Source organism: Meleagris gallopavo, unplaced genomic scaffold, assembly GCF_000146605.3.
Source record: "Meleagris gallopavo isolate NT-WF06-2002-E0010 breed Aviagen turkey brand Nicholas breeding stock unplaced genomic scaffold, Turkey_5.1 ChrUn_random_7180001880010, whole genome shotgun sequence".
In the NCBI taxonomy this organism is placed as follows: Eukaryota; Metazoa; Chordata; class Aves; order Galliformes; family Phasianidae; genus Meleagris; species Meleagris gallopavo.
This window is the reverse complement of record NW_011144285.1, coordinates 13,966-25,626: the sequence shown is the minus strand read 5'-3', so window position 1 is coordinate 25,626 and position 11,661 is coordinate 13,966. Positions and strand designations below refer to the sequence as shown.

Below are 11,661 nucleotides of genomic sequence, written 5' to 3'. Positions count from 1 at the left end.
AGGGAAGGGAGAAAGGGAAGGGGAAGGGGAAAGGGAAGGGGAAGCGTGTCCTCTCTCCACCCCCTTACATTCGTGTGTTACTGGTCTTGTTGATAATGACTGCCTTCCCGGTTTGGTCAACATTATGGTCCATGCCAAAGTAGGCAGCCACCCGGTGCAGCAGCATCCTGTGGTATGAGGTCATCTGAGGGAACTTCTTAAACTGATTGCTGAAATCAAGGAAGAAAGGATCAGAGTTTAGGAGGCTTTGAAACAGATGATAATCACACACCGAAACAGAGAGGGAAAGGGAGGGAGCGCTGACACCTTGGCCAGACCCAGACCAGAGCGTGCCGAGTGACAGGACTCAGTGCAGCGGCCTCAAGCTGTGCCAGGGAACATTTAGATTGGATACTGAGAGGAATTTCTTAATGACCACTTACTTGCCATCACTAATAAATTCCAGAATCTCCTGTTCCAACTTTAGCAGCATCATTCTATCCCTGCCAAAAGAAAAGGGGAAATCACCTTTAAGGAGAGCAAAGCACAGACCCCTCTGCTCGGTACCCACCTCCCTGCAGCAGCAAAACTCACAAGCAGCCCCACTGACAGAGCTCCACACATCTTCTGCAGCAATGAACTAAAAAGCTCCACGCTTTTTTCCCAATTTAAAGTTGTTTTGCTAATAGTGCTTGGCTTTTGGTCGTACCAAATCTCAGCTCCACTGCAGTGACTCCAGCTTTGCTGCTCCTATGCCAGCACTTGGTTTGATTACGTTTCTTACTGACACAGCAGCAGCTCCTTTGGAGGTGAATATTTGATGACCGTTTACATAATGGGTTTTAAGGTGGTCAAGATTACCTCCTGCTCGCATTCAAACAAAGCATTCTTCCTCTCTCTGTCTCTCCACAGCACACAAGCACGTTCTGATTGTCACATAAAGACGTAGAGCTGCCATCTCCCTCTCCTCCCCAAATACACGGACGCACACGCGTGCAAACAAACACCGCAGGTCACCCAGAGCAGCATCACTCACCAGCTCTTCCCTCCCTTCACTCCATCAGAAGGATTTCTTTTCACCAACCAGTGACCTACCTCGGGTTTTTTTTCAGTGTATTTACTAAAAACTCATGCAAATCTATCCCAGTGGAGTCCGTGTATTCCTGGCTGGAATCTGAAACAACAACAGCAGTAGAAGAAATGAACAAAACGCTGCAGTACAACGGGTTGCAGGAGGCACCTCTCAGCAGTGACTCGGTGCAAGCGTGAGAGCGATGCTCCCACAGTGGCCCCGTTAGGAGGATGCCAAGGAGAGGGACCTGGAAGTCCAAGAAAGGCAACCTTGTCCCTAAGACCTGTTGGAGGACGTTCAGGATAGCCCACTGTTACAAAAGGCCCTGCAAGTGAGCACGCCGTACTTTGGTATAAACAAGCAACTGTGGCACCTTCCATCCTGCAGGCGACCTGAGCAGAGCCCAGTGCCTCTGTTCTTCCCTTGTCTCAAACCCTTTTAATTTGAGGGGTAACTGCAGGAAAAAGCCAACAAACCAGCACTTGAATTCAAAGCTGCATCAGTGCAGTTTCTCTCGTTATGAGATTTGAAGGTGCAATTTGCTCACCAGATTGAATGTGCATCTTTTAGCCATTCCTGTGCCCCAAAATCAAACGGCAGGGTTACACGGCAGAAATTCAGCTCACCTCCTTGCAACCCTTTCCTTTGGCACCTGTGGCAGGTGTTTTGAAAATCAAAACTGCACTGAAACCAGGAGTCTATACGGCGGGTCTTGGTTTTGCACCTGCACATTTAGAAAGCCACTGGCTCTCCCCAAACACACTGAGAGCCTGCAAGGCTGCAGGGGCGCGTGGCAAACCCACAGAGCAGCCTCCCCCACCCCCCGCTCCACAAAGGATGCTATAAAGGTGATGCATTCCTGCACAGGCATCAGCAGAGGTAACCCCTCTGCTCCCAGTGCTCCCACTGCCCCCCGAATCCTCAAAGCAGGGAAGATGAGACCTGCTCAGTTCATAGGAGCACCTGACCTCGAGACAGCATCTTCCTTGGTGCCTTGTCTTTATTCTTTTCTTTTTCTTCTTTCTCAGCCCCATCTTTCGTGGACTTTTCCTCTTCCTTGTCGGAGGGGCAGCTAACACGCAGCTGAATGATGTCCTGGAACAAAACAAACCGTGGTGCTGTGAGTCACTGGGACTCAATGCTGCTGTGGGTGGAGATGTTGGCATGGAGTGGCACGGGGTTCAGGCTCTGCTCTCCCCCGCTCTCCTTCCAATGAGAAGATCTGATGGGACTCAACAGCATTTGTCACTGCTGGACACCTGCCTCGTGCAGGATCTAAGTTACATCCTTCCCTGTTGAAGGTTAAAAAATTCTATTACACTGTGGACTGAGGAGCGTGGAGGTGAAGGAGCTCTTGCACCACTACAGCAAGACTCTCATCTGGAAAGAGAAAGGGCATGAGGGGTGCAAAAAGCCTACGAGCTGTGCTGAGTGGCTCTCGTGCTGCACAGAGCTTCCTGATGCTTCTTGTCTGCTCCCCTCCTGAGCTGCAGCTGCCCAGCAAGGCCTGCAAGCTCACCCTGCTCCATGGCAAGGAGCTGAAGACCAGAAGGCTTGTCAAGGCTGACATGGGACAACCCGCTGCCAAAGTTCAAGTCACAACCGACAAGAAAAGCAGGAGCCTTTGTGCCAGCTGACCCTTCGGCTTCCTTCTGCCCTTATACCGGAGGTCCCTGACACGGCACCATGGCTTAAGCAGGTGCAGGTGCCCAGGGAGTGACGCAGACAATTCCTGGTGTGACCGTGCACATGAAGCGGTGACAGAGGGACGAGCACTTCCTCCAAAAGCAGCCTCACGTGGGACTCCTTGCTTCTCGGAGGTACGAGCCCAGTGTGAGATACCAGCTCTAGAAAGAAGGGGATTTTCTGGGCTCCCACACTGCGTAACTCGTCTGGTTCTGGGCCTACCTGGGACTCCAGCAGCCCATCTACAAAGGGGCTGGACGATTCTTCACACACAGCCAAGCTCCTGACCAGCTTAAGCTTTGAATTAGACTGGAAAAGTAAAAGAAAGAGCAAAGTTAAGACACCTCAGCCAGAAAGCACGCTCTCGACTTCATGCTGTTGCACTACCAAGCCGTTCCTGCAATCAGCGTTCATTAAATTGCTGAGGAGGAGGACAACCACACCAGCACCTCACAACACACAGGGCCATGCACACATCTGCAGTCCTGGAGCGAAGCAGTTCCTTCCTGCAGCCCTCAGTTCAATTTGGAACCGACCAACACTGAAGTGAGGAAGCTCAGTGCCTCAATTCAAGCACTCTTTGGCCTCTTCAGCCACGGCAGCCCCAGTCCTCCCCTCCTCACCTAAGAATCGAAACCACTCCCAAAGGACAGAGTGAACAAATGGTTTTATCTAAGATATGAGGTGAGAATCGTTGCTGTTCTTCATTACCAGGCTGTCATCCAGCTTACACCTACCCTGCCTGACCTGATGGCTTTGGTTATTTCGGGTAACGTAGTAGTGCTCAGTTTAAAATAAAAGCTGTGCTTTCAGGACTGCTGGCAAGTTGACTCACTTGGGTGACAAATGGGAAATAGAAACCAGTCCCATGAGAACCCAGGCAGGATCAGCCATAGGAACAGCCTGAAGAAGGAAGGGATGCTGGAATATCTCATACCTTGGCTCTTTTTCTGGCGTGTCCGTGGCCTGACGTCCGCCTCTGTAGAAAAAAAGGAAAGAGAAGGCAAAAAGCTCGATGTGAGGGTGCACAACATCAGCGCTATTTGGTGTTTGAGGCAGCGCAGAGATTTGGAAGCAGATCTCAACCTGACAGTGTGTTTCTCAGGCAGAACGAGAGGAGCTCCGTGCGCCCGCTGGGCTGCCCGCCCATCCCCTGCTCACCTGAGCTTCCTGACGCACGCTGACCTCCTCCCCCCCATCCTTCTCAGCCTCCTCCTTGCTGGGTGACCTGGATACGTATTTGGTTTTGCTCACGGATTCCTCAACCACCTTTTTTTCTGACTCCTTCATTATTTCCAGGGACTCCTGCGCCGTGTTGCTGTTTGACATCTTCAGAGCCCTGCGACGCAGCGACGGGCACCTGCCAGAAGAAGGGGCAGAGTGGGGCAGAAGGGTCAGGAAGGAGAGAGTTTCCAACTGGAGCGCATCTAGCTTGTCATTTCTTGCAACTCCTTTTGTGCACAACAACCCCAGCCCCTGCACCCTGCACCCCGCACCCTGCACCCACCCATCGTCCCCTTGGATGCAGCCCCAAGTTCTTGCAGGATTCTCACCGGGACCCTGAAGTCATGGGCACAGCTGAACAAAGGCACACAGAGATGCCCTGGAACTCCTCTGATGCAAAGAAGAGGCTCAGGGCAGTGCTAAGAACGCACAGGAATTCAGGAGGTGATATCAGCCCAACGGCTGGAGGAGGTGTGCTCTGTCGTGCACAGATAACAACCAAAACCTGCATTCTTTTCCCAAATCGCAGCCCTGCCCTTCTGGCAGGCAATCAGAGGCGTCTTCAATGAGGACACAGCCTCGTACCCAGAGATTGCTCTGGTTTCTCCTGGGAAACAGAGTGACACCACTATCTTCCCTCTGGCTGCTTGTGGCTCGATACTACAGAAGAAACAGGAGCCGAGCCATTGCAGATGAAGACATAATGCTTCCTAATGAAGTTGTGTCTAATTGCATGCTTCTGATTAGCAAGCATACAGCCTGCCCAGGGCCCTGAAATGCCCAGGCAGGGCAGGGTGCCTTGCTCTGCTCCCAGCACCAACAGGATGTGACACATCCATTCATAAAACGGAGCCAGCTGCACGCCTAGAACCAAAGTCAGTCCTCTGGGCTCAGCCAAAGCAGCTCTCTTGGAGCTCCAGTGAGGGCAAAGCAGCTTAGGGAGGGCTGCAAAGGGAATCCAGGTCCTGAGAGCCACATCTGTGCAGCCACTGCTGGGGCACAGCCAGTGCCAGCCCCCAAAGGGAAAGGGGGAAACGCACATTTCAGAGGAGCCCCAACAGATCTCAGGGTTAGGAGATACAGCTGGTGTTCATCAACTTGTTTTACTAATTGCTTTGGCAGAACGTGGCTGAAAGTGTCCGATCTCACCGAGATTTATTAACTCTTGGCAGCTCTGCACAGGAGCTGCTCGTCTGCATTAACTAATTCAACCTCACCCCCTTTTAATCCGTGGGGATGTCGGACATCAAACGCGTTCTGCTTCTACTGCAGCTCTGATTTCTGGCTGCAGTCACCCTGCGGGAGGCAAAGCAGAGAGGTTTCACCCCAACTCCCCCCGAGCTGCTGTAGCACCGTGCCCTGCTTGCAGCCTGGGGAGGAAGAACCTTCCTCATCACACTGCAATGCAACCTGAGCACCACGGGGGAACACAGCACCGCTTCTCCCCCCCGAGACGAGAGCTCAGTGCCACTCAGCAGACATTTGTTCCCTCCTGATGGACTTCCTGCCCCCGGCAGCAGCCCCCGGCACATTTCCTTGCATGCAAAGCTCCAAAGAGCTGCTGCGCACTGCCAGCGCTCCTTCACAGCCTGCAAAGAAGAGCTTTCCTTTCGGTATGAATGAATCAGCGCCGCTCCCTCAGGACAGGCGTAGGTCGCATGAGGGGGTGGCAGACATGAGCTGCAGCGACAGACAGCAGCTTGCAGAGAGGGGAAGTTCAGAGGACTCGGGGTGGGTGGCACTGAGCTGAGCTCTGCCAGGGAGGAGATGGGGAGATGACGTAGATGCAGCATCAGGGAAGCTACTGAATCTGGGTCAGAGCAGTTGCCCAGCAGAGCTGCTGGAGGTGGGAGAGCTGAGCTGAGTGACCTGGGGTCGGAGGGTGGCAGTGAGCACCGAGCACTGCTTGAGGGTTGGGTGAAGGGTAACTCCATCCTCGCCTTCCTCAAAAAGGGAACGGACCAAGCCGCAGCCTCAGGAGTAAGCCGGCACGTTCAGACTTCACAATCTGCTTCAGAGACATCTCTTGACTCACACCCCCCTCAGCCTCTTCCCCAGGTCATTTTTTTTCCTGCTTTTGCTTCCTGAGGCTCGCTCGCTCCAGGAAGCATTCGATAGGGCAGAGCAGAAAGACTTGCCCGAGTCACAGCGCTGTGCTGCATTAATGGAACATTGAGTCTCACGTTGCAGAAGGCAGCAGCACCCCACTGACGAGGAGGAACCCAACAAAGCCTCAGGAACAGCTCTTTCCAGCCTCAGGCTGGTTCGAAAACACAAAGGAAGCATGCTCAAAGCCAAACCGGGTCCAATCTCTTGCTAAACTGAGTTACAGTGCTCAGAAGACTCAGAAATAAACATCCCAAGGCGGTGACTCACTCGTGGGCAGGACAGTCCCCACCACATCACGTCGATGACGGGCAGCCAGAGCCAACTCTCAGCGCTGGGAGCTGGGCAAGGAAAGCCGGCCCACCTGAGGGAGGTCCGCAGGTGCAAGAGGCGATGGGAGCCAACAGCCCAGCCTGGAAGAGGGAAGTGGGAAAGCCACGGCCCTCTTCTGGAGCACAAACATTTCACTTTGCCCCTCAGAGCACGGCCTTGCTGTCGGCAGCACTGAGCAGGAGCCTCCCGCACGAGGAGTGATGCTCTCCCAGCTGCGCGCTGATTGGCTCGCGGCTCAGCCAATCGGAGCCAGAGCTCCATGGCAACCGGCTCTGTCGCCAGGAGCAACCGGGAGAGCCGGGTACCGGCGGCCGCCCCACGGAGGGACGGGGGAGGTGAGATGCGGGGGGCCGAAGGTCCCAGCTCCAGAGCCGGGCTGCAGCGTGCTCCTGTCACCCCAAAGGGCTGCAGGGAGCCCTCTGCCCTCTGCTTTCCCCAGGGCACGGCCGCTGGTGCAGTTTCGGGGTGCTGGAGTGCGTTTCCCAGGTACACAAGGGGCTGGAAAAAGGAGGTTTGGTTGTAGGATCAGCAACAGCTGTGCAGCTCCTGAGACAACGCCTGAGGTAACAACTCCTGAGGTAACAACTCCTGAGGTAACAACTCCTGAGGTAACAACTCCTGAGACAGGTCCCTCACAGGCTCCACATGGCCTCCCCATCTGTTCTGGGCAGCATAAAGCCCAATTAAGGGTCCCCAGCACCAATGCTGTCCCTGAGGCCTCAGCCCTGAGACGAGCACAGAGCCCTGCAAACACCTCCCCTGGTCTCTGGGTGGAGAAATCCACTCCCTGCTGGGAGCTGGAAGGAGCACACGGCTCTGTGCAAAGCCCCCCAGTCTCCGCGAGGGATGCTCACACACTGCGGTGGCCTCAGCCCATGCAGGAGCTGCTGCAGAACGTTCCCCTTTGCTTTTTATCATCAGCTGAAGGGGAGGATTCGCTCCTCACTCCCTGGCAGTTCCTATAAAGCAAACAAAACCAAAAGCATGGAGGCTTTAGGTGCGCTGGCCTGAACAGTGCACAAACCCAGCACTGAGTCACCGCTTTAAATCTTAATCCCCACCCCCACACTGCACAGAAGAGGTGAAGATATGATGCAAAGTTTTGACTTTAGGTGGAAAGAGGGAATAAATAACCTTACATGAACTGGGATACAGGGCACGCAGCAATGGACAGCCACAGGTGTGAGGGAGGAGACTCCAAGGCCCTCCTGCAGCTGTCAGAAGCCCTGCAGAGCTCCCAAAATTCAATGGAGAGGAGGATGGAAGGAAGGAACCGACTGCACCAACACCTCGATGGGGGTGGGGGCTGTAAAGAGGGAATTTTGGATCATGCTGAAGGAAGTGGGTTTAGGCATTGTGAAGTGCACAGCAGCAGCCACCTGCAGCCCTTCTGTCTCACTTTATTTCGGGAGCTGCAGTGAAGCCACATAAGAACCTCCCAGCCCTCGGCTCGAAACCCAGGGGAGACAAAACCAGGCAGCAGTTCAAGTCAGAGGAGCACAGAAGGCATCAATGCGCACTTTTACAGTGCTGGATGGATTTTTTTTTTTATTTTTTATTTTTTTACAGTGCTGTAAACCCTCTGAGGTGAGAAAGAGAAATGTGGGACAGCCTGAGCTCCCCTCTGCTGTCAGAGCTATTCCTGCACTCATCCAGGAGCAGGGAACTGCTCCCATGACGTCAAAGCAGTTTCCCAGCAACAGCGAAGGAGGGCTGTCCACCACGGGGGTTTCCTGAAAAGCTAGCATGGAATCACCCACCCCCTTTCTGCAGTGTCAGATGCGACAGGACAGCAGGGCAATGGGACTTGTGTTAACTTCCCTCGTGCTGGCACGCTCCTGCAGTGCTCTCCTGTGCCAAGCAGCAGCAGCAGCAGCACTTAAGTTGGCTGAGAGCACGGATTCCCCAGCCCAGCTCACCATGAAGGCAGCTGCAAACACTGGGTGTCACAGCAAGGTGTCACAGCAAGGTGTCACAGCAAGGTGTCACAGCAAGGTGTCACAGCAAGGTGTCACAGAGTGTGATGAGCAGGTGAGCTGTTCCTGCTTACCTGCAGCAAGGGGACCTCAAGGGCTGCTGCCTGCAGGTCCTGGAGCCACGGGTGATGGTTTCTGCTCTAAAAAAGCACTGTAAGGAGGCGAAGGGAAGGGCAGCAGGTCTGATGCACCGAAATAAAGATCCTGCAGTGCTGTAAGTGGCTGATAGACCCAGCCCTAGGAACAGCTCCCAGCACTGAAAATCAGATGGAGGGAATGGTCCTTCAGCACCGGTGTGAGAAGGAGGCAGAGGGAATCCGAACTCCCCATCCTGCTGAACCCAAACCCAGTTTGCAGCAAGCTTTTAAAGACAAGATGGGGTTAATATAAATACACGGGAACAGCACAAGCAGCCCTACAGAACATCAAACGGAGTAAAGCAAACTCAATATTTCCTACGGCCAGCCAAAAAGTCGCCACGTTCTTTGACAAAGTAGCCAGCTTCCAAGCAGCACAGCCCTGAAAGCACAGCCGGCACAGCGGCACGGAGCACTTTGCCTCTGCAAAAGGAAAAGGAAGAGCCGCACAAAGCCCAGCTCAGGCTGGGAGAGCCCACGAGGGGAACTCCTGGCTGACACAGCAGGCAGCGCTCAGGGATTCCCCGCTCCTGCAGGTGCTCAGCACCAGAAAGGAAAGCTCAGCGCTGGCGCCGCATCCCAAACGGCATCGCAGCCGTGGATCCACCGCAGCACGGTGTGAAATGAAGCACGGGAACAGGCACTTACCGGAGGCGAGCGATGTCAGGTCCATCCCTGAACCACCTGCCTGCTGTACCTACGCTGTGTTTTGCACAGTGGTGGTGAGAAGAGATGAAAAGAGAAGCCTCGGGTCACTCCTGCTCAAGCCCCAAACATCAGGCGGCTCAGCTCTGCAAAGGAACTCACCCCTGTGGCTCCGTGCTCCCCGCAGTCACCTGTCCCCTAATCCCCACCGACCCTCCATTGCCTCAGCTGGCTCGGCAGGAAGGCTGCCGGGATCATTTCGCTCTCTGGAAGCCCCTGCTCTGCTCCCCCCCAGTGATCGCAGCGCTGTGCCGTGCAGCTCAGAGGCAGAGCAGAGCCCGACTGTGGGGAGGGACGGCACGGAGCTCTGCCAATGGCCACATGCACACCCCCTCCTGCTCTCATTCAAACACTTCAGTGGAACTGCCTCCGCAGAGCCCCGAGAAGGCTTTAAAGACACAGCATCTTCCTGAGCACTGAGAAGGCTTTAAAGACACAGCATCTTCCTGAGCACTGAGAAGGCTTTAAAGACACAGCATCTTCCTGAGCACCGTCAGGCAGGCAGGATGCAGTGGCAGGGACGCTTTGAGGACCCCACGTGCGTGGAGGTGGGTTTTGGGCTGCCTTCCTCACTGCTCACGCGGTGCCATCGACGCTCCCAAGGGTCTTTAATGCTTTCTTTGCCACGCAATACAGACAGGAAGCAAGAAATGCAAATGAGCCTGGAGAAGTTCTGACCCGTGTTGCAGCTTTCCCCCCGCTGAGCCTGCAGAGCTGAGCTCCAGCAGAAAGACTCCATGCAGAGGGCTGAGCAGGACAGACCTCAGAGCACGGAGCCCCGCAAGCCCACACAGCACAGATGCACCTCCTGGGCTTCCTCCAACAGCCACAGAGCCGCCTCGCTGCGAGGCAGCAGCACCCTGTCTCCAGGAAACAAAGTGGGAGAAGATTTCCTGGGCTGCACCTTTTTGCTTGGATGCATCTTTCTCTGTAGACGGGGGGACGGCGGACCCTGGGTGGGAGGAGGAGCGCGTCAGCCCCGCTGAAGCCCAAGTGGCTGCAGCCTGGGTGAGACCCACAGATCAGTGCCTCGCACGCCTGGGAGTCCCCTGCTCAGGTAATGTGAGTGTTTACACATTGGCGCATTGAGACCACGCTCTGCTTCACCCTGATGGGTTTCTGTCAAAAGAAAACTGTGGATATGCTTCAGCAGAAGGGAAAAGCCCTCAGCCTGCAGAGGCTGTAGTGCCAACGTGTGTCAGCCCGGGACAGGGATTCCCCGTGTGACGGATGCACGGCAACAGCAGCAGAGCCCTGGGCACGTGAGAGCATCGTGGGCCCCGGCTGCAGCACCCAGAGCAGGAAACTGCCCCTGCCCTTAAAAAAGGGAAGAGAAAAGAGCATGGAACGGAGTCCTCATTGCACATCAGCTAACATCTGCCACACTGCCCAGGGATGAAGGAAAGCTGCCCACGCGCAGGAGAAGAGCTCCACGGGCACCCAGGAGCAGAGCAGCACCTGTGGGGCAGCAGGATGCACCACGCGCTCCGGCCCTTCTAACAGGAGCCCATAGGAAAAGGAGATTCCCCAGCAGGGCTGGGAGCGACACGGGAGTCCTACAGCCAGCACAGCTCCGTTAGCGGGTCTGAGGAGGCCACCATAAGGGAGCAGGGGTAGAGCAGAGCAGGGAAACAGTGACTGCGGAGTGGAGTCCACCATCAGAAGTCACCCCAGCCCCGAGCTGACGGGGGTGGCAGCTGAGAGCAGGAATTCTGACCGGGCCCTGCTGTCGGGCAGGAATGATGAGCTTCATGCCCCCAAGAAACGGGATCTGAGATCCGGGAGCCGCTGCTCACAGGAAAAATAAAACAGAGCACCATCAAATTTAATTGTAGGGGATTTTCCATTCAGGTCTGGCTCAGCGGAGGATGCGCGCCCATGGCAAGCAGCCCTTCCCTACCCCCAGCACCCAACTCACAGATGTGTGCTGCCTGCAGCTGTGCCCCCGTGGCCCCTCCAAGTCTGACGTGCACCAGATCTGTCAATGGCTCAGGACAGACACGTGGGCAGCGATGAGGAACGTAACGAGCTCCCATTCAGCTCCAAACACTGATAAATAATTCAGGAAGAGAAAAATGCCGCAATACAGAGCGCAGCGCTGCTTAAAAATAGAATGTGTGCTGCTGCTGCCAGAGGAACACAGGGAGGAGAGCAGAGAGGTGGCACCAACGGAGCACGCGTCGGGTTCTTGGCCTTTCCAATTAGGAATCCCCCACTCCGGGTGTTACCGAGGCAGCAGCCAGGGCTGCCCCTGCTGGAGGAGAGCCCTGCAGCCATGCGTGCGTGCAAGAAAGGGAAAATCCTCCAGGCTGCACAGCCTGCAGCAAGAGCAGGGTGGGAGCGTGGCCGGGGTGCTGGGTGGCACCCAGCTCTGCACAGCTACCAGGCTCAGCTTCACTTGCCCTGGTGTTTCCTGCAGGGCAGAGGGGAACAGTGCCGTTCT

The 11,661-nt window shown here is 55.2% G+C and overlaps 1 protein-coding gene across 1 annotated transcript in view; it reads right to left on the bottom strand.

The window, feature by feature from the left end:
* Window positions 1-9,627, bottom strand: part of R3HDM2 (R3H domain containing 2) — a 23,329-nt gene extending 13,702 nt beyond the window's left edge. The window contains 8 exon segments of the mRNA XM_031557615.1: window positions 69-209; window positions 423-482; window positions 1,075-1,153; window positions 2,020-2,146; window positions 2,960-3,046; window positions 3,675-3,716; window positions 3,899-4,097; window positions 9,162-9,627. Of these exon segments, the coding sequence (XP_031413475.1) occupies window positions 69-209; window positions 423-482; window positions 1,075-1,153; window positions 2,020-2,146; window positions 2,960-3,046; window positions 3,675-3,716; window positions 3,899-4,066 (704 nt within the window). The 5' untranslated portion in view covers window positions 4,067-4,097; window positions 9,162-9,627.
* Between the last annotated feature and the right edge of the window lie 2,034 nt (window positions 9,628-11,661).